Source organism: Triticum urartu, chromosome 4A (genome assembly GCF_056163025.1).
Source record: "Triticum urartu cultivar PI428250 chromosome 4A, HENAU_Tu73, whole genome shotgun sequence".
Lineage (NCBI taxonomy): Eukaryota > Viridiplantae > Streptophyta > Magnoliopsida > Poales > Poaceae > Triticum > Triticum urartu.
In genome coordinates this window covers 400,422,944-400,446,199 of record NC_141876.1, presented here as the reverse complement: position 1 = coordinate 400,446,199, position 23,256 = coordinate 400,422,944, and the positions used below count along the sequence as shown (strand labels likewise).

At 52.1% G+C, this 23,256-nt stretch overlaps 1 protein-coding gene across 1 annotated transcript; it reads right to left on the bottom strand.

The window, feature by feature from the left end:
* Positions 1 to 3,474: 3,474 nt before the first annotated feature.
* LOC147975969 (uncharacterized) lies at positions 3,475 to 3,948 on the bottom strand. The gene has a single exon (XM_087520666.1). It carries the CDS (start codon positions 3,946 to 3,948, stop codon positions 3,475 to 3,477), a length of 474 nt encoding a protein of 157 aa, XP_087376792.1.
* Between the last annotated feature and the right edge of the window lie 19,308 nt (positions 3,949 to 23,256).

Here is a 23,256-nt window from a genome sequence, read left to right as displayed (position 1 = left end):
TATACGCTAGAGGGAGAAATCCCTGGGCCCGCAACTCTACTAATCGGCTGTGTGGGACGGAACACTTCTCCCAATCACCGGGCTTAGGGCTACGGGAGCGAGAGGAGGAGCTGCGGTGGCCAGCCATGATGGAATGGATTTTTCCGAGCGCGCTCCGATGGATTCTCGTCGTGGGAGGATGGAGTGGATTGGATCTAAGAATCCCCATCCCTTTAATAGACGATTTATTTACCTGGTTAGGGGGGCGAATGTAAAAACGCCCTGGCTCCTCGCATTCGCTCGACGCATGGAAGATAGCCCTTATTGGGCACAGAAGCCAAGAAGTCTAACATTTATGGGAGCCGGACACTACTTAGCAGGTATTCAGGATTTGGAGAAGAACCCGCCTTGCAATGCCGAAGACAATACTGCGCGCCGGACTCATCGTCATTGAAGCCTGGTTCAGGGGCTACTGAGGGAGTCCTGGATCAGGGGGTCTCCGGACAGCCGGACTATATCCTTTGGTCGGACTGTTGGACTATGAAGATACGAGATTGAAGACTTTGTCCCGTGTCTGGATGGGACTCTCCTTGGCGTGGAAGGCAAGCTAGGGAATATAGATATGTAGATATCCTCCCTTGTATCCGACCTTGTGTAACCCTATCCCCCTCCGGTGTCTATATAAACCGGAGGGTTTAGTCCGTAGGACAAGATACAATCATACCATAGGCTAGCTTCTAGGGTTTAGCCTCTACGATCTCGTGGTAGATCAACTCTTATAATACTCATATCATCAAGAACAATCGAGCAGGACATAGGGTATTAATTCATTAAGAGGGCCCAAACCTGGGTAAACATCATGTCCCCTGTCTCCTGTTACCATCCGCCTTAGACGCACAGTTTGGGACCCCCTACCCGAGATCCACCGGTTTTGACACCGACAGTAGGCGTCCTTCTTTACTTTTCTTTTAAGTCGCCAACCTCTAGCCAAGCCGGCCTCTTTCTCTTTTTGTTCTGACTCTTTTACTTAGTCCTGGCGGACTTCTTTCCAGGCCACTCTGGTGCCGCCAACCAGGCTATCGAGGCCGATCGTGAAGAACGAAGGGCGGAAGGCGAGAGGATCGCTGCCAATGCCCCTCGCACTCTTCGCTTCTCAGCTTCTCAGCATCCATGTCCGTCTTCGGCCAACTCATCAGATGCTGCACCGCCTTCAGCGTGTCGGCGCCTAGGCGATCGCCGCCTTGTGGCCCGACAGGCCGGCCCCGCGCACCCCCAGCCGGACTGCCGACTGGCTGGAGGTTCATCAAGGCGTGGTATCCTGGGCTAGAGGCGTGGAAGGGCTCCTCGGCCCGGGCCAGAGCGCGCCGGGCCTTGAAGTTCATCAAGGCGTGGTACCCTGGGCTATATCTAGCCCAGTTGACCATGTTCCGACAGGAGGCCCAGGAGGAGCTGGTGGCAGTGGAGGGCGAACTCGTTAAGCGGGCGGCGACCATTGCCGAGTACACCGACACCAGAGTCTTCATCCTGGAGCCGGCTGAGGACGGCACCGAGGCACCACCCAAGTGGTTTGGGATGAACCCGAAGGAGGGCGAGGACTCAGCTGAGGTGATCGACTCCAGTGACGAGGGAGAAGACGAGGATGAGGAAGGCGAAGAGGAGGCGCCAGAGGTCGGAGCGGACGACCAGCCCCAACTCGACAGCGCCTCCAGCAATGAGTCAGACCTGAATGAGCCGGCTGCCACTAGAGGGGACCAAGCGGGGACCGACCAGCCGGCCGCTCGACCAGCCGGCACCACCGACTCCACCACTCCGCTGAACCCGTCCGCCGATCCCTAGGTGCCACTTTACTTTTTATTTCTCCCTGTTTATTAGTCTCAACGAACTTTGTTAGCTTCGCACAATTCCACCCGCGGGGTGTATTTGGAACTTATGTTGGAGGTCGGCCAAGTGCCTTTGATGTGTAAATATTTTATCCGAGTTCTACCTTTCCTTGCCTTCTACTCTTTTGACTTTTTCCTTTGCCGCCTTCCCTTGGTTGCCGTCTTGCCAGCCGAACAGCCGCTCTGCGGACTGTGGCTGGGTCAAGTACTTAGTCACTTTTGGGAAGGCAAGTACTTGGCTGGCTAGAGTTTTCTTGGCAAGTTAAGTAGAAGCCGGTCGGCCGGTTGCTCAGCAACCGGTTGGTGAGGCGAGAAGCCGGCTTGGACTATGTAAATGCCTTAAGTGCTTAGCCATTTTTCATGCAGGCACCCCTTTTCGCCTTGACTCCTGCTGACCGAACAGCTGCTCTGCAGGCTGCGGCCTCTGGCAGGAGAAAGCTAGGGTTCCAACACACTACTTGTCCGGCTGCAGGAAGCATTTCATAGTACAAGGCGGCAAGTCCCCGGGTCGACTGGTCGAACCCGGTGCCAGACAGATTAAAGAAATGACATAAATGATAGGCGTAGTACTTGTTTTTATAGATAAAGAAGGGCAGTCCCCGAGCTCTACTCGGGGAACACGGAGTCTTTGTACTTAATACAAAAGTCGGCGTGATACATACTGCTTTTTAACTGTAAAACCTTCGAAGGAGGTTCGCATTCCATGGTCGCTCCGTCTCCTTGCTGGAGTCATCTCTTTTGCGTGCTCGAGGTTTCTAAGCGTCGATGAGGTAGTAGGAGTCGTTGACCAACACCTTGCTGATGATGAAGGGGCCTTCCCAAGGTGCCGAGAGCATGTTCTGGCCGGCTGTTTGCTGGATCAGCCGGAGCACAAGGTCTCCTGCTTGGAAGGATCTTGGCTTGACCTTTCGGTTGTAGTATAGGCTCAGGCTCTGCTGGTAGATGGTGGACCGGCTGAGTGCCAACAGCCGGCCCTCTTCCAGCAGACCGACGCCGTCTTGTCGTGCTTCTTCTGCCTCCTCTTCGGTGTACATGGTGACTCGAGGGGAGTCGAATTCTACGTCCGTCGGGATGACGGCTTCGGCACCGTAGACGAGAAAGAAAGGCGTAAAGCCGGTTGACTTGTTCGGTGTTGTGCACAGGCTCCAGAGGACGACCGGAAGCTCGTCGAGCCAACAGTCGGCCGACGGCTCCAGAGGCTCGACCAGTCGGGGCTTGATGCCGAATAAAATGAGGCCGTTTGCTCGCTCCACCTGGCCGTTTGACTGCAGATGGGCAACAGACGCTAGGTCCTGTCGGATGCCCTGCGTCACGGAGAAACGGGCCAAGGCACCTTTGGCGAAGTTCGTGCCATTGTCGGTGATGATGTTGTGTGGTATGGCATACCGAATGGTGATGTCGGAGATGAAAGTCACCGCAGTCGGACCATTCAACTTCTTGATTGGTTTTGCTTCTATCCACTTGTGAACTTGTCCACCGCGACAAGCAGATGAGTCAAGCCACCTCTTGCTGTCTTGAATGGTCCCACCATATCCAGGCCCCAGACGACAAAGTGCCAGGTGATGGGAATAGTCTTGAGTGTAGAAGCCGGCTGGTGAGGCTTTGAACGAAACTTCTAGCACCCTTTGCATTTCTGGACCAAGTCCTTGGCGTCTTCTAGGGCAGTTGGCCAGAAAAAACCATGCCGGAAAGCCTTGGCCACCAGAGCCCTTGAGGCCGCGTGGTGACCACACTCGCCCTGATGGATATCTTTGAGGGTTGCCTGGCCTTGCTCTGGCTCGATGCAGCGCTGGTAAACACCAGTGATACTGCGCCTCACAAGCTCTCTATTGACTATGGTGTATGCTGCCGCCCGGCGTTGCACTTGCCGGGCCGAGATCTCGTCGGTTGGCAGCTCTTTTTTCACCAAAAAGTTGAGGATGGGCTGGGCCCATGAAGGTGCTGCAATTTCATCGACTGCCAGGACTGCCACTTGTACGAGGGCGGCCGGGCTAGGAGGCGGTGGGTTGGAGTCGGCCGCCGCTTGCTGAGTTGATGAAGTCCCCGGGCCGACTGCTGCAGTCCCCGGGTTGTCTGCCGAAGTTCCCATGACGGCTGGTGGGGCTCTCAAGTCGGATCTGTCTGCTTTAGGAGGAGCCGACACAAATATGGAATCTCACTCTGGTGATGGCTTGACGGATGGCTTGAGGAGTCATTGCAAGGCAACACCAGTTGGTATTGCTTGCCGGGTGGAGCCGATTCGTGCCAAGGCGCCGGCGTGCTCATTGTCATTTCTTGGCACATGAAGGAACTCGCACCCTTGGAAGTATGCACCGAGTTGCTATACGAGAAAGCGATAGCTGGCCATATTTTCATCCTTGGCGTCCCAGTCGCCTGATGACTGCTGGACCACCAAATAGGAGTCTCTGTAACACAGGATCCGGCGAATGCCGAGTTCCTTGGCAAGCCGGAGCTCGTGAATGAGTGCTTTGTATTCAGCAACATTTTTGGAGGCGGCAAAGTGAATTTGTAGCGCATATCTGAGCTTGTCGCCCTTGGGGGAGGTGAGAACGACACCGACTCCAAAACCGGTGCGCATTTTTGAACCATCAAAATGCATCCGCCAATGGGTGGAATCTGGCGCCGGCGGCAAGTACTGGGTCTCGGCCCAGTCGACGAGGAAGTCGGCCAGTGCTTGTGACTTGATGGCGGTGCGAGGCTGGTAGTAGATGGTGTAGGGGGCCAAATCTATGTCCCACTTGGCCACTCGGCCCGAGGCATCTCGACTTCCAATAATATCAGCAAGCGGAGCTGTGCAAACCACAGTGATTGGGTGCTCTTGGAAGTATGGCTTCAGTCTCTTGGCAACAAAGTGCACGCCATAACACATCTTCTGATAGTGGGGGTAGTTCTGCTTGGAGGCGGACATTACTTCCCTTAGGTAATATAGCGGCCTCTGGATTGGTAGGGCTTTGCCTTCTTCTTTCCGTTCAACCACTATGACTGTGCTAACGACTCGACTGGTAGCAGCAATGTAGAGGAGCATTGGTTCCTTAGGAGTCGGGGCCACCAAGACAGGCGGGGTGGTCAACATCTTCTTGAGCTCGAGAAAAGCTTCGTCCGCCTTGTCATTCCACAAGAAAAAGGTGGTCTTCTTCATGAGCTGGTATCGGGGAAGAGCCTTCTCGCCCAGCCGACTGATGAAACGACTAATAGATGCCAAGCATCCGGTAAATTTTTGCACATCCAGCAGTCAGGTGGGTACTTCCATCCTTTCGATGGCCTTGATCTTCACGGGGTTGCACTCTATGCTGCGCTCTGAGACCATAAAGCCAAGATGCTGGCCAGCTGGCACCCCAAAGACACACTTCTCCCGGTTGAGCTTGATCTGAAATCGGCGCAAGTTCTCAAAAGTCTCCATGAGATCCTCCAGTAGCGTCCCATGCATCTCTGTCTTCACCACCACATCGTCCACATGGACATGAGCATTTCTGCCGAGTTGTTTGAGGAGACACTTTTGCATGCAACGCTGAAAGGTGGAGCCGGCATTTCTCAAGCCGAACGTCATGGTCAGGTAGCAAAAGGCTCCAAATGGCGTGATGAAGGCGGTCTTCATCCTGTCGGCCGGGTCCAGCTTGATCTGGTGATACCCGGAGTATGCATCCAAACAACTCAACAACTCACATCCGGCTGTAGAGTCGATCACTTGGTTGATTCTGGGCAGAGCAAATGGATCTTTGGGGCATGCTTTGTTGAGGCTGGTATAATCAATGCACATGCACCACTGCTTGTTCTTCTTCAGCACTAGGACTGGATTGGCTAATTATTCTGGAAAGAACACCTCCATGTTGAAGCTGGCTGCCAGGAGCCAGGCTATATCTTCTCCAACAACTCTTCTTTTCTCTTCTGATAGGCGGCACAAGGGCTGCCGGACTGGCTTGGTATCAGATCGGACGTGTAACTTTTGGTCGACGAAATCCATCGGTACACCTAGCATGTCTTTGGGGGACCATGCGAAGATGTCCCGATTCTCATGGAGGAAATCAACGAGCTCGCCTTCCTATTTACTGTCAAGGTTTGCGCCAATGACAACATACTTCTCCGGGTGCTCCGGGTCCAAAGGTATATTCTTTGTTTCTTTGGCTGGCTTGAACGAGCCCTCGGCTTCCGACTCCTTGGGGTCGGGTGACATTTCCGGCTGCTTGCCTGCCATTGCCACAACCCGGTCAAGCAGCCGTTTCTCTACTACAATCACGAGGGACTTGGCTAACCAGCTGCTCTCTGCTGCGCAGGCAGACGACTTCCTGTAGTCTCCTGCCACGGTCATGATTCCCTTAGAGCTTGGCATCTTCATCTTTAGGTAAGCCTAGTGGGGGACCGCCATGAACTTGGCCAAGGCAGGCCGGCCAAGCAGCGCGTGATAAGGGCTCTCAAGGTCCACCACCTCAAACCAGACTGGCTCTCGGCGGAAATGAGTTTTGTCCCCGAAGAGGACATCTATCTGAGTCTTGCCGATTGGTGAGCAGGAAAGGCTAGGAACTATGCCATGGAAAACAGTCTGACTGGGCTGAAGGTGTCTCTTCTTGATTCCCAACTTCTCCATGGTATCCTTGTACAGAATGTTGATGCTTCTACCACCATCTATCAGGACTCGGGAAAAATGGGCAACCCGCCTCTCTGTGGCAAATGTGGCATCCAACACCAAGGCATAGGAGCCGGGGCTTGGCATCACTTCCGGGTGGTCAGCTCTGTTCCAGCTAATGGGTTTCTCTAACCAATGCATGAACTCGGGGGTCTCCGATGCTACTGCATTCACTTCTAGCCGCTGCTGCCGCCTGCCGCGCCTATCGTCGGCCACGCTGGTGAACACGACATAGGCCCCATGCTCCTCCGGATAATCATCTTGCACGGTGCCGACTGGACGAGCCGCCGGCTGCTGCGGGGGAGGAGGCGGCGGGCCGACAGGGGGAACGGGCTGGAGTCCGTCACCCTTGCTAATCCTGGTGAGCCAATGGCACTTTCAAGTGGTGTGATTGGATGGCTTCGCACCGCTGTGGAACTTCTCAAGGGGCATCAAGAGTCTGCTCGTATGAGAAGGCGGGCAACTAGTTAGGTTTGCCGCCCTTCTGACGCTTGGGATGAGGCTGCCCTTCTGGTTGTCGATCTTCAACTGCCGCCACCTACCGGCTTGTGGAAGCCGGCTGTGCGGCCCTGCGCTTGTTGTCGTTCGGCTGCTGCCGCCGACTGGCGTTGCCAGCCGGGGTCCGAGGGGCTTGGGGAGCCACTTTGCCCGACGCGTTGACTTGAATTTCTGCCTTCATGGAGGAGTCGGCTGTGGCGTACTTGTCTGCTATGATTAGCAGCTCGTCAAGGGTCGCTGGCTCGTCGCAGAGGAGCCGGTGCTTGAGGAGGGTGCCCTCTCGCACCCGGCAGTGAAGTACTCGATGGCCTGCACCTCGTGCACGCCCTCGCAGGAGTTGCGTAGCTCGGCCCAGCGTGTGAGATAGTCACGAGTCGACTCATTGGGGCCTTGGACGCACATGGAGAGCTGGCGAGGCTTGGGCGGCCGCTTGTACATGCTGGTGAAGTTGCAGATGAAGGCTTCAGTAAAGTCAACCCAGCTGTTGACGCTGCAGGGCTTCAGGCTGTTCAGCCATGTCCGGGCCGTGCCCTGGAGCATGAGGGGGACGTACTTCACGGCAATGCACTTGTTGCCGTTGGCGATGCTGACGGCTGTGGAGTAGTCGACCAGCCAGTCCTCCGGCTTCACGGAGCCGGTGTACTTGGGGGTATCTCTTGGGAGAGTGAACCCTTTGGGAAAGGGCTCATCTCGGATGCGGGGGCCAAAACAAGGCGGACCCAGCTCATCTTCCTCTTCTAGCGCCAGGGACCGATTAAGGCGGTCGATCCGGTGGCGGGCATCCTTTTCTCCGATTCCTTCTCGGCGGCCAAGGCGGTCGCCGAGTGATGGGTGGTCAACAGGAGGCGGCAAGATGCGCCTCTCCCCGCGGGGAGGAGGCGGAGGGCAGTCGTCTCGCCATCACACTGCTCTTGGGCGGCCGTCTTGGTCGCGCTCAATGGTGATGTGAGTCCGGCTACGGCTGGCAGCCGTCTCCTTGTCTCTTATATCATGGACGCCACTAGCCGGCGTCCGGGATGTCGCGCCTTGGTCTCGGCGAGGTGGTGGGTTGTCGTTTCGCTGGTTGGGCGCTTCAATGCGGCACCCGGCATCTTGCTGCTCAGTAGCCGTGTCAAGGAGCTTCTGAACTCGCTCCGTCATGTGGCGACGCTCGTTACCCTCGATCTTGTCTAGCTCGTCTGCTGCCGCCTGGGCAGCTCGTATGTTCTCTGTAGGCGTGGCATAGACGGGACGGTCTGTCCTGAACATGCTGGCGATGGCCGCGCCACGCTACCTGATCAAGCCAACGCGGCTAGGCCCACCAGGAGCCGGAGTGCCGCCTACAACACGATCCATCTCCCGCTGGTAGGCCTCCGAAAGGCGTCTCATGCTGGCCAGCCCGCTGGCGCTCTCGACGAGATGGATGCGGCGCGCTTCCAGCGTCTCGGCGTCGGCATCTTCTGGGCTTGGCGTAGCCAAGTCTTGCATTGCCGTCTGCAACGGGTCCTGACCGCTTGAGGGAGTCCTGGATTAGGGGGTCCCCGGACAGCCGGACTATCTCCATTGGACGGACTGTTAGACTATGAAGATACAAGATTGAAGATTTCGTCTCGTGTCCGGATGGGACTCTACTTGGAGTGGAAGGCAAGCTAGGCAATACGTATATGGACATCTCCTCCTTTGTAACCAACCTTGTGTAACCCTAACCCTCTCCGGTGTCTATATAAACCGAAGGGTTTCAGTCCGTAGGACAACAGCAATCATACCATAGGCTAGCTTCTAGGGTTTGGCCTCTCTGATCTCGTGGTAGATCTACTCTTGTGCTACCCATATCATCAATATTAATCAAGCAGGACGTAGGGTTTTACCTCCATCAAGAGGGCCCGAACCTGGGTAAAACTTCGTGTCCCCTACCTCCTGTTACCATCCGACCTAGACGCACAGTTCGGGACCCCCTACCCGAGATCCGCTGGTTTTGACACAACATTGGTGCTTTCATTGAGAGTTCCTCTGTGTCGTCACCGTTAGGCTTGATGGCTCCTACTATCATCGATGGCGATGCGGTCCAGGGTGAAACTTTTCTCCCCGGATAGATCTTCGTATTCGGCGGCTTTGCACTGCGGGCTAATTCGCTTGGCCATCTGGAGCAGATTGAAAGCTACGCCCCTGGCCATCAGGTCAGATTTGGAAGTTTGAACTACACAGCCGACATCCGCGGAGACTTGATCTTCGACGGATTCGAGCCACAGCCGGGCGCTCCGTACTATCGTGATGGGTATGACCTAGCTCTGCCGCCGAACAGTACCCCAGAGGCCGCGCCCGCATCAGCTCCGACCCTTAGTTCAGAGCCAACTGCGCCAATCAAGGACGGGTGGTTACACACCGCCTCAGTGGCCGCAGTCTCAACGGCGATCGAGCCGAACACCTGCCTAACCCTCTGCGTAGCCCGTGACTCCAAGGTGCCGGACTCTTTTCCGGACTCCGAACCATCCGCGCCCCTGCCAATTGAATCCGATTGGGCGCCGATCATGGAATTCACCGCCGCGGATATCTTTCAGCACTCGCCCTTCGGCGACATTCTGAATTCACTAAAGTCTCTCTCTTTGTCAGGAGAGCCCTGGCCGGATTATGGCCAACAGGATTGGGATACGGACGACGAAGAAATTCGACGCCCACCCACCACCCACTTAATAGCCATTGTCGATGACTCAACCGACATGCTCGACTTCGACTCCGAAGACATCGACGGTATGGACGACGATGCGGGAGGCGAAGAGGAACCACCGCCCACAGGGTGCTGGACGTCCACCTCATCATACGGCGTATACACCAAAAGAAGACGACGACGAGGAATGGAAGGACGCACCGAAGGCTTGTTCCCTCGAGAAGCAGTCAAAGCGACGGCGCAAGCGCCGCCCCAAACCCCGCCTCGGCAGAAACAACGATCATACAGACCCAGCGTTGGAGCAGGGCGAAACACTACCGGACCACGGCAATACGGAGAATCAAACCGAACAAACCAATTCTATCAAAGATAATAGTCCGGACGACATAACGCCGGACAGGCACCCAGAGCAGCAGAGCACCCATCAAAGTCTTGTTGCCACCGCGAGGAGCCTGAAAAAGCAGAAGCAAAGGCTCAAGGCTGCGTAGAACACACTCCAAATCAGATGGAGCAAAGTACTCAACACAGCAGCGAAGTACGGCGGCAATCGCCCACCAAGAGCTACCCAAAGCGGAAGCTGCTACCTGAATTCGATGAGGAGGCCTTAGACCCCCCACAACCAAAAATTAAAACAGCCATCTGGCCGGATAGAAGACCTCACGGCCAACATAAAGCGGCAAGCAACGCCGCACATAAGCCAATACGCGGTCTACGCGAGGGATCACATCAAAAGGACGGCGAAACCAGATCCATCTATGGACCACGCAAGCGTGCTCCAGCATACGATGCAACACAACAAACACCCAAACAATGCGGTACACCTAGATATAGGGGTGCCGCACACCCCCTATGTTTCACCGATGAGGTGCTGGACCATGAATTTCCAGAGGGATTCAAACCCGTAAACATAGAGGCATACGACGGAACAACAGACCCGGGGGTCTGGATTGAGGACTATATCCTCCATATCCACATGGCTCAAGGAGATGATCTCCACGCCATCAAGTATTTACCCCTCAAACTCAAAGGGCCATCTCGGCACTGGCTTAAAATCCTCCCCGAAAACTCCATTGGAAGCTCGGAAGAGCTCGAAGATGCTTTTCGGGCAAATTTTCAAGGGACTTATGTCCGACCTCCGGACGCGGACGATTTGAGTCATATAACTCAATAGCCCGGAGAGTCAGCCCAAAAACTTTGGAACATGTTTCTTACTAAAAAGAACCAAATTGTCGACTGTCCGGACACCGAAGCCTTGGCAGCTTTTAAGCATAGCGTCCGTGATGAATGGCTTGCCAGACACCTCGGCCAAGAAAAGCCGAGAACAATGGCAGCATTAACAAGCCTCATGACCCGCTTTTGCGCGGGTGAGGACAGCTGGCTAGCCAGATGCAGCACCAGCGACCCCAGCACATCGAAAGTTAGAGATGGAAATGGGAAATCATGGTGCAACAACAATAACAAATGCCAGAATAAAGAAGACAACACGCAGAGCACGGCAGTAAACGCCGGATTCAAAAGCTCTCGGCCAGGTCAGCAAAAGCCGCGCTCTAAAGGCGCCAGAGACGAACTGTCTAGCCTAAACAAAATTCTGGACCAAATATGTCAGATCCATAGCACCCCTGGTAAACCCGCTAATCATACCCACAGAGAATGTTGGGTCTTCAAGCAGTCCGGCAAACTCAACGCCGTACACAAGGGGGAGGATACACCAAGCGAAGATGAGGATGAGCCTCTCAAGCAAGACACCAGGGAAGAAAAGAAATTCCCACCAGAAGTCAAAAAAGTCAATGTGTTAGACGTGATCAAAGGAAGAAACAAAACGGTACTCCCAGAAAAATATGCCCAAGGGCCTATCACCGCGAAGTCCTGCCACTGGTCGTCTCAACCGATCATTTTCGATCATCGTGATTACTCAGCAAGTATCCGGCGTGCAGGATGGGCTGCCCTGGTATTAGACCCAATAATTGACGGATACCACTTCACACGAGTCCTGATGGACGGTGGCAACAGTCTAAACCTGATATACCAGGACACAATCCGCGAAATGGGGATAGACCCAACAAAAATTCTCCATAACAATACTACCTTTCAAGGAGTAATTCCAGGCCCAGGGGCTCATTGTACGGGCTCCCTGCTACTAAAGGTTATATTCGGCTTCCCCGATAACTTCCGTAGCGAACATTTAACCTTCCACATCGCTCCGTTCCAAAGTGGCTATCAAGCACTACTTGGACGCGAAGCTTTCACTCGCTTTAATGCAATACCGCATTACGCTTCCCTCACGCTCAAGATGCCCGGTCCACGTGGCATCATTACAGTGAATGGAAATATTGAGCGATCTTTGCGCGCCGAAGAGAGTGCGGCGGCCTTGGCAGCCGCACACTAAAAACGGCCTCACTAACTAAAGCATTTAACAGGTCGTCAAGACCTCGGACACGGTTAGACGAGTCCGACACAGCCATATGTAATTCATACCGGATCGATGGTCACACCCCTATTACAAATACAAGGGGCTCAACGCGCGTAGACAACTGACAATTTTTACTCATCTTGAATTATACATGGTTTTTTTAAAAAAAACTATCTTTTTGCACGACAACCTTTTCACCTAAGTTCCTCTCTTTTACAGATGATCATCGTGCTACACCCGTCCAGGATACGGCACAACGGAGACACAGGCGCAGACGTGCAGCAGGGACCCGCTCCAAGGATTCTTTTTAGATTAAGACCCTGCGTAAACCTTTTTACTGTCTCTTGTTGATACATATCCACCGAATTCTCAGCACAGTTGAGAAGGATGCTGACGTCTTGGCATGTGGCCATGCCAGAATATTGCACATACCTGGACACAAGGGGCTTCCTACAAAGGGCACTATTTAGGCCCGGTTTATACCATAAAGACCGAATACCTTAGGGAGTGTTCAGCGTCGCGAGTTTGGCCTTATGTGCATCAGCTCTGAATCATTGTCTTTGGTCAAATGTTGGGTTTGCCCGGCTCCTGTGTTTTGGTGCCTTACGTTCCGCTTTACCGGCTAAGGCAGCACCAGGAGAACTACTGCGATTGTGCCCTGGTTCATCCGGACGAGCACCTCAGTAGAGAAAGCCAAAAACTAACTGTCATGATATAGCGTGAGACTGGTCAACCACTCGATGACCTATAGGGATGTTAGAATTCCTCCGCCTTAACGAAGGGCCATTTCCCGGCCAGGCATGTACGCACCCCGAGATCGGGAGAGTGCGGAGCCACCAGGGGCTATCTAGTAGCCCCACTGTCAAACTCCTATGGCCAAGTGAAAGTGTTACATCATTATAGTCCGGTTACCTCATTCGCTGCGCTATCACCTCCTTAATAGGACCAAGACGTTGGGTTAAGTATGAACACACGTTTTTTCTGAGCACCTCCGCATTATATGCGTGGGGGTGAAGCCGACGACTGCAATCTTTCAGCTTATACACATGTATACAAAAACGGCCGCACAGGAGGCATCATATTACTTTTGGGCAAAGGTATAAACACAGCCTTATAAAATTTCATAAAACATTGTGTTTACAATGGGAATACATGTCACTCAAACATAATATTCTTCCAGCACTGGGCCTCTATCAAACGAGCACCCTCGAGAACCTCCTCGAAATAGTGCTCGGCAGCCACTCGGCCTATGGCCGAACCCTGCGCCGCAACAGTGGTAGCGTCCATCTCCGCCCAGTATGCTTTAACACGGGCAAGGGCCATCCGCGAGTCTTCTATGCACGCCGACCTCTTCATCGCATCAATGCGCGGCACCGCACCAAGGACCTGCTGCACTAAGCTAAAATAGCTATTCGGCTTTGGCCTTTCCGGCCATAGCTGATCCACGACAGACCTCATGGCGAGTCCGGACAACCTATTTAGTTCGGCCCATTTGGCTAGCTGATCAATCAAAGGAAGCGGACGCTCTGGAATGTTGAATTGCGACCAGAACAGCTTGTCCACCCCACGATCTGCTTGACCTTGGAAGTATTTGGCCGCATCGGCAACGCTCGCCGCCAAGTCCATATATGCATCTGCCGAACTCCACAGCCGATCCATAGGGGCATACCGTGGATCTCCGAACTTCCTCCGTAGCATGAAGGGCTTCCCAGCCGCAATATCCTCAGCTTCCCGCAGCTCCTCCTTCTTCGCTCTCATAGCAGAGCGGGTGTCTTTGTCCGCCATCATGGCCTTCTCAAGGTCCGTTGCCTTCGCTTGGTTTTCTTTTTCAAGAAACCGGCAATGGTAGGCAGTGTCCTTTAATTCTACGTCCATCTTGGCCATCTTCTCTTTGCTCTCGCCATGTGCGGCCTTCTCGGCTTTCAACTCTTCGGCCGCCTTCAAAGCAGCCGCATTACTAATCCTCGCTTGTTCCTTGGCTCGGGCAAGTTCTGCCCGCAAGGTTTCCACGGTGGCAGCTCCATCTGCAGTCACAACATATTAAAGATACTGGCATCATGCTGCTCTTACTATGTGACATTCACCAGATAATAACACTTACCCTGTGCCTCATCAAGCCTCTTGTTAACAATCTCGATGTCGGTGTCTGCCGCATCCAGTTGTCGTTTTAATTTGGCAAACTCACTAGTGCGGCTAGCCACCGGAGCTTCCACCGCCTGCACATAGGGGCCGTCTGGTTATTTCCTGGGACTGTGATCCTCTATTTGCCGCCGTTCTCGTCGACAACTAGAGTCTCAGGGGTTACTATCTACACAGGGCACACCTAACATGTGCAGTACTATCACATATTATCTCACGTACCTCAAAGCCTGTTAGTAGACTCATAAAAGCGTCATGTAATCCGCTTTTGGCGGACGAGATTCTCTCCATCACCATACACATCAGCATACGGTGTTCTTCTGAGATGGCCGCTCACCCCACCAACTCCCTCAGAGCGTCCGACCGCACACCAGAAGGTGCCGGATTCTTTTGTCTGCTCTCTTCGGGAGCCGGACGCTGGGGACTTCAGGGGTCTATGGGATTATCTTCTGGCCTCACCGGATCCGGAGAGGCCCTCCGTGACGACACTTCGGGGTCGCGCGCTTCTTGAGCGGAGGAGTCTGGGGGAGGTGTTTCGCTCTCCATCATCTCTGGAAGAAGATCCCCCGTAGACGAGCTCATCTGAGAGGGGCTAAGGCCCGAACTACAAGATATATGCGGTGGTTATTTTCTCAGAAAAAAGATAGCATACCTTTACTATTAAAGTATTTTGGATCACTTATGACTCGTTGGAGGGCTGATCCCCCCCGCGGACTTTGTGCGGCAAAAGCACCCCCCGAGGCAGGCCCTCTGTGGGAGACTTCTTCTCCCGTTTGGAGGCTTCGGCTTCCGGATCCTCAGAAGCAGTCCTTTTCCTCCCCCGGTTGTCCTCCTTCATGGAGACGCTCATTCCCTCAGTTGGAACGGGCTGCGACGGGGGCCCGTGTCCGCCCGTATTATCCCCCGGTATCTTCCTTCAAGGGCTCCGGGCAAGGTGCGACCTCAAGCATCTTTTCCAATACCGTATTTTCCAAACCCTCAGGGACGGGGGCCAAATACCGAATCATCTTCGCCTTTGTTAGCTAGTCCTGGTAAAAAGGCGAACTCTCAGAAATAACTTCGTAACGAATAAAAGACAGTGTGTTCGACCAGAGGATTTCTTACTTGTTCGATGGTGCGGTTACTGCTCAGGCCCACGTCCTCGGTAATATCTGGACACTCTACTTGAGGTCCGAAGAATGACTTGTACATCTCCTTGTGTGTCAGGCCGAGGAAACTTTGAATGGCACGTGGTCCCTCTGGGTTGAACTCCCGCAAGCGAAGGGGCCGGCGTTTGCAAGGCTGGACTTGACGAACCAGCATAACTTGTATCACCGCAACCAAATTAAAATCTCCCTCGAAGAGATCTCGGATGCGGCTTTGTAGTATAGGCACATCCTTGGCTGGACCCCAACTCAGACCTCTGCTAATCCATGACATCAGTTGTGGTGGGGGGCCCGAGCGGAAAGCAGGGGCAGCCGCCCACTTGGCACTTCTGGGAGCTGTGACATAAAACCACTCCCGCTGCCATAATTCGGACACCTCTGGGAAGGTACCTTTCGGCCATGGAGCTCCTGCCATCTAGCCTATTGATGCACCTCCGCACGCTGCATGTTGCCCCTCGATCATCTTCGGCTTCACTTCAAAGGTCTTTGAGCCACAAGCCGAAGTGAGGGGTGATACGGAGGAAAGCCTCGCACATGACAATAAATGTCGAGATGTGAAGAAAGGAGTCCGGAGCTAGATCATGGAAATCTAGTCCGTAATAGAACATCAAACCCGTGACGAAGGGATCTAGAGTGAGGCCTAGACCTCGGAGGAAGTGGGAGACGAACACGACGTTCTCGTTGGGTTCGGGAGTAGGGACGATCTGCCCTCGAGCAGGTAGCCGATGCGAAACCTCGGCGGTCAGGTATCTGGCCTCCCTCAACTTCTTAATGTCCTCTTCCGTAACGGAGGAGGGCGTCCATCAGCCTTGAAGGCTGGATCCGGACATGATTGAATTTCCGAAGCACCTAAACCTGGGCTTTGGGTGTTAGAACTCGAGGCGGGGGAAGGGTTCGATTGAGCACGAGAGGGAAAAAAGCAAAAACCTTGTCCCTTTATAAAGAGGGTGAATATCAAGCGTCCTCTTCATAGCCGTTTAAGACTTGCCTATAATCTAGGAGTCCTAGACACGGTTGGGTTACCCACGCCTGTATTAATGAGAATCCCGTAATAAGGGGGCACGATCTCTGCTTTGACAAGACGTGTCAAAAAACTGCCTCACGTTATGTGCGGGGCTGGTTAAAAGAAATGGTTCGAATAATCACCAGGCCATGACATAACGTCACGCTGCCAAAACAAGCAAGCAAATAAGATCTGCGAAAATATCATACTCTCTACGGTGGAATGTGGAACTTATTTTGCAGGGTCGGACACTATCCTCATATTCAAATTCTTCTGTGATGTATTCGGAGAAGGAACCCGCCTTGCAATGCTGAAGACAATACTGCACGCCAGACTCATCGTCATTGAAGCCTGGTTCAGGGGCTACTGAGGGAGTCCTGGATTAGGGGGTCTCCGGACAGCCGGACTATCTCCATTGGCCGGACTGTTAGACTATGAAGATACAAGATTGAAGACTTCGTCTCGTGTCCGGATGGGACTCTACTTGGCGTGGAAGGCAAGCTAGGCAATATGTATATGGATATCTCCTCCTTTGTAACCGACCTTGTGTAACCCTAAACCTCTCCGATGTCTATATAAACCGAAGGGTTTCAGTCCGTAGGACAACAACAATCATACCATAGGCTAGCTTCTAGGGTTTGGCCTCTCTGATCTCGTGGTAGATCTACTCTTGTGCTACCCATATCATCAATATTAATCAAGCAGGACGTAGGGTTTTACCTCCATCAAGAGGGCCCGAATGTGGGTAAAACTTCGTGTCCCCTGCCTCCTGTTACCATCCGGCCTAGACGCACAGTTCGGGACCCCCTACTCGAGATCCTCCGGTTTTGACACCGACACCGCCCCTTCTAGAGTGCTCGCCGTGGCTGATCATGAGCACCTCCGTGACGGTGTTGCCTCCGCTGTCCGCGCGAGGAAGCGGCTCATCGTAGACCACCACATTGGAGGGGAACGTGTTGAGCGAAGCCGTGTCAGAGTCAACCAACATTGGGTCGGTGGAGCCACCCGACTCCAAGTCAGCAGTAGGCTCGCTGGCGACATGGAGCTGCTCGAGGGGGCCCACAAGGAGGCCTTCAGGGCCATTGGTTCCCACGTTGGATGCGGGCTCGTCAGAAAGGCGAATCTCGCCAACAAGATTGGTGAGGCAGCTCGCTGCGCAGGCAATCCCCGCACCGTGCAGCGCCTCGGCGCAGATGCCGTCCGGCGTGCCGGGCTGGCTTTGCTCGCCAAGAAGGAATAGGGTTCCCATCCAGAATAGGTCTCCAGGAGACGGTGCACCTCGCCCCACGGTGGGCGCCAAATGTCGGGGGTTGGGTGCGACATATGCCAAAGGATGACTTATCATGGTGGGAGGCGAGTAGAACGTCGCCGGTGCCTGGAAGCGGGATGAGGCGTAGACACGATAGCCGGCGTACTTTACCCAGGTTTGGGGCTCTCCTAGGAGATAACACCCCTAGTCCTGCTCTGCGGGGTCTCCGCATAATTACTAACGTGTAAGTGGTACAATGGTGCTCCTCGAGTTGTTTGCTAGAGGTGGAGGCAGGCAAGCACGCTATCTCCTCCTCTAGGTATGAGTCTAGTCCTAACAGGGCCAAACCCTTTGCATGGGTGCCCTGGGGGGTTTATATAGGCCTACCCCCAGGGGTACAATGGTAATCTGGCCAGGTGTAGGGCCCGGTCGTCATTCTCTCTGGTCGTCGCTCTCTTTGCCGACAGCTGGGGCCCGCCGCCTAGTGGGCCCCGCAGTCTGGTCTAGTGCGGAGCCGACAAGCCGCTCCCGCCGCTTGCGGGTCTTGCCGACTGCTGATCACTATAGCCGTAACGCTAATGATGCAGGCTTGGTCGGGGAATCATGGCTATAGTCCCGCCGCCTGGTGGGCGATCACTGTTGCCACTCCGTGTCTCGTCTGGTTGATGGCGTATGGGGCCCGAGGGAGGGATTGGCCGCCTGCTGGTAGCCAGCTCCTCCGAGGTCCGGCTGCCCCAGCCTCCTCCGTCTTCAGGGCTTTGGCTGCCAGGTAGGGCCCGCTGTCTGCAAGCCGTACCTGACAGGCTGCCGTGGGAACAAGACTCCTCCTGTCAGGTGTGATGTATGGGGGGAGAGGCAACAGTGCCGCGTCATGCGGAGATCTCTACCTGTACAGGGCACTGTGGCCACGCCCGTCCCTGGATTCGGGGGGAAGGCTTGCACTGTAGCCATACCCCATCTTGTCTCTTTGATGAGGGTGCAGACTTTCAGGGCGCCACGGGCCGACTGCTAGGAGCCAGCCTCTCTGGAGGCCGCTCTCTAGGAGTCAGCCCATCGGGATGCCGCCCTCCGGAATTCGGCCGCCTTCGACCAGTCGGCCGCTTGGCCAACCGGCCGCCAGAAGGCGGAATCTTTATTTTGACGTCTTTGAGGGGCACAGCCAGCCCCGTTGCCTTCAAAGGCTCGGGGGCTCGGGTTAGGCTACCCGTGGCCCATTACTCCGACAATCTCAAAAGATAAGATAGACAGAATTGCACTACGGAATGCAAGATGATGAATACTTGAGCTCCTTTGAAAAGAATCTCGATGAACACTTCGAAAAGGAATTAAATCCTTGATGAACCACCATGTAGAGCCTCCTTGAAGAACTCCGTTAATAAAGAATGATCAAAAGGAAGTGAAGGATGACAAGAGTAAGATTGAAGCCTTGAAATGATTAGTTGGAACTTCGCGACGAGATAATGCGGAAAAACTTGGAACTCTGGAAAAGAAAGATGAACAATTGAAATCAACAATTTTGATGAACCACGGAATAAGGAATTAATCATTTGGGGGAAACAAGAATAATAATTATGTTCTGCTTATCGTTCACCAATATAAATTGATTACAAGCAACGGATTTGGCATACTACTTATTCTCATTGGAAAGGATTAAGGAGAGATACAACGCTAACTTGAGGAAGCTCTTCAACGATCCACCAATAGGCTTGGAAATAACGAATGTGTTAATATGACAACCATGGAAGAGAAATCTTGAATGAACCACCGTAAGAATTGAAAACGGACAAATAAAAGATAGCGAAACACCGGGAGGAATTAGAAAATGAACAAAGATACTTGAGAGAATTTAGATGCAAGTGAACGAAGAGATCCCGAGTTTATTAGATAATACTTGAATAATGCACCGGTATGATTTGGAGAACGAGAGCTGAAAACTAGAATGAATAATTCTGAGATGATGGGCTCCGGAGAATCAAACTAAAAAGACTCCCGAATTGCTCCGGATGGATGAAAAGAATTCTCACAATTGCAAACAATTATGAGAGGACGGCATGAAGCTAGAACCACGAGTCTTGAGAGAACGGGTAAGATTGAAGAGAAACTCTTCTTCGGTCTTTAAAATCCAAGAATGACAACGAGAAACACCATCAAGAATTGTTGAGACCACTCCAGAATGATTAAAAGAGGAAAGGTTGAGCCAAAGGTGAAAAGAATTTGAAAGATCTTGGAGGAAGACATATGACTGATGATAATTCATTCTTACGTCAAACTTGGAAAAGAATTTGAGAAGCTCCGAGAAAATTTGAAGAGTCAGGTAGGATCCTGGGAAAAGACCTGTGGGTTAGGGCCCACACAAAAGATACATCGTTGAAATGATTTTGAATAGAGATTGCACCGGTTGAATAAAATGGCTTGAATGAGGAAACAACCTCGAAAACTAGCTTGGATTGATTAAGAATAGAAGCACTAATCTTCCAAGATATCTTTGGCACAACGGAACAAATAGAAAACGAGAGGTGAATGATTAAGAGGTGCACCGGCATAAGACAGCATTGTGAAATGAGGAAAGGGATAATATTAACACTGAAATCTTGGATTGAATCCACCGGGGAAGAAAAAGAATGAAGAATGATGAACTTGAGGCTTCCTTAGTATCTTCATGAGAATCACCAGGTAAGGACATTAAAGGAAAAGGATGAAGAGTCTTCACATGAATGAGATTGATACTTGATTAAGAAATCTGAGTCCTTGAAGAAAAAGCGTGGGAGGGCGGGGAAAACAAAGGCAACTTGGGGACGGATGAAACAAATAATGTTAAGAATACTTTTAGTTGATCTTGCGGATGTTGAAAATGATCGGATCCACTTGAAGAGAAACACACCGCTTGAAAAGGATTTACATGAAAATCTCGATTATCATGAAGGATTGGTATTCACATAGAAATATGAGAACACCGCTTAGGAAAAAATATATGGATTCAACACTTGACTTCGAAGCAACTCGAATACCACAATCGAAAACAAAACAAAGGATTGACTTGCAGAATAAACCGGAAACAAACACATGATAGATCCCATATCGTATCATGTGTCTGTTGGAAAGATATTCTAGTAGCTACTTGAATTCCCACTTATAAACTCCCGAAACTTTCTGGTTATGCAATCAGGTGTTGGGGATACAGGGGAAGCATAATATCTCACCCAAAACTAGCAAATCCTACATCCAACTGTATCCATCCTTCAACACATAACCAAGAAACCTTCGGAAAACATTTACCTCAACCTTCGAAAAGCATCCGTTATACGAGTTATGGAAATACTCCTGAACTCCCGCCCCAGTACTGGGTGGCGTCGAGGTTATCTCACCAACAACTGCATAAAAGAGATTTTCGATGTCGGTGAAACTCAGGTATTCCAGAACTGCAACGATAAAATTGTGACGACAACACCTCGGAGCTCAACTCCCCGGGACACTGCCACAACCCCTAAATGTCAGGAGGCACCAAGAATAATGTTCTCGTCACAAAACCATCGGAATGATTCCAAGATACCCGCGTGATCCTAAAAAATTTCATGAAATTTGAGAAGAGAAGAGTCAAAACTCTACGTCAGGAGGCCTCACCAGAGCGACAAAGGGACTGAGGAGTAAAAAGAATCCTACTCTCCGATATATATAATCCTAAGACTCAAAACATTTTGTTGTAGACTCAACAACGTCAGCGATTCGATCAAGTAGGGGGCTCCTAAGTCGGGGATGGCTCTGATTACCAACTTGTAACATGCACAATGCGACTATATCTCCCACGTGTCGGGCACGACTTAGAGGCATAGCCGCATGGTAGGCATGTCGCAAGAGGGGTAATATTTACACATCCCATGTACTGAATAAGAAAGGGATAAAGAGTTGGCTTACAATCGCCACTTCACAAAAATACAAGTTAAACATACATCATCCAAAATACAATCAAGGTCCGACTACGGAACCAAAATAAAAGAAGACAAACCCCAAATGCATAGATCTCCGATCGCCCCAACTGGGCTCCACTACTGATCGACCGGAAATGAAACAACACAATGAACAAGATCTTCATCGAGCTCCCACTTGAGCTGGGTTGCGTCACCTACGCTGGTATCATCGGCACCTGCAACTGTTTGGAAGTATCTGTGAGCCACGGGGACTCAGCAATCTCACACCCGCGAGATCAAGACTATTTAACTTAAGGGTAGGAAAGGGTAGTGAGGTGGAGCTGCAGCAAAGCACTAAGCGTATATGGTGGCTAACTTACGCAAATGAGAGCGAGAAGAGAAGCAACACAACGGTCGTAAACTAGAAGTGATCAAGAAGTGATCCTGAAACTACTTACACACAACCATAACCCCAAAACCATGTTCACTTCCCGGACTCCGCCGGAAAGAGACCATCACGGCTACACACGCGGTTGACGCATTTTAATTAAGTTAAGTTTCAAGTTCTCTACAACTGGACATTAACAAATACCCATCTGCCACATAACCGCATGCACGGCTTTCGAAAGTTCCAACCCTGCAGGGGTGTCTCAACTTAGCCCATCACAAGATCTCATGGTCAACGAAGGATGTTGCTTCTCCCGAGAAGACCCGATCAGTCTCGGAATCCCAGTTACAAGACATTTCAACAATGGTAAAACAAGACCAGCAAAGCCACTCGATGTGCCGACAATCCCGATAGGAGTCGCACGTATCTCGTTCTCAGGGCGACACCGGATGAGACTAGCTACGAGTAAAACCAAACCTCAAGTTTCCCCGAGGTGGCCCCGTAGGCAGCTCGGTTCGGACCAACACTTAGAGAAGCACTGGCCCGGGGGGGGGGGGGGGGTTAAAATAAAGATGACCCTTGGGTTGGCCGACTCAAGGGAAGGGTAATAGGTTGTTAGGCAAATGTAAATCCAAGGTTGGTCCTTGCTGGAGGAGTTTTATTCAAAGTGAACTGTCAAGGGGTTCCCATAACACCCAACCGCGTAAGGAACGCAAAATCAAGGAACATAACACCGGTATGAAGGAAACTAGGGCGGCAAGAGTGGAAGAAAACACTAGGCATAAGGCCGAGCCTTCCACCCTTTACCAAGTATATAGATGCATTAATTAAATAAGAGGTATTATGATATCCCAACAATATCCATGTTCCAACATGGAACAAACTTCAGCTTCACCTGCAACTAACAACAAGGGGCTGAGCAAAGCGGTAACATAGCCAAACATGGGTTTGCTAGGAAGGCGGGTTAGAGGCTTGACATGGCAATATGGGAGCCATCATAAACAAGTGGTTGGTAGCGTGACATAGCGATAGAGCGAACAACTAGCAAGCAAAGATAGAAGTGATTTCGAGGGTATGGTCATCTTGCCTAAGATCCCGCAAGGAAGAAGAATGAGTCCATGAAGAAGACAAACAGACGTAGTTGAACGAATCCTCACAACTCCGGAACAGAACCGAAGCTAACAAGGGAAGCAACCCGAAAAGAAGCAAGCAACATAGTAAACAACCATCACATGAACATGGCATGATGCACAGCCAAGTATGATGCATGTCCGGTTTAAAGAGGCATGGCAAAGCAAAATGCACAAACAATCCTACAAATTAAGTGGAGCTCAATATGCAACTCCGTTGCATATTGACAAAACACCACGTCAATTATTTAGTTCTCTCTCATTT

Bases quoted from the DNA above. Each gene is read 5' to 3' on its own strand.
- LOC147975969 (XM_087520666.1), bottom strand. From the start codon at position 3,948: ATGGGAACTTCGGCAGACAACCCGGGGACTGCAGCAGTCGGCCCGGGG.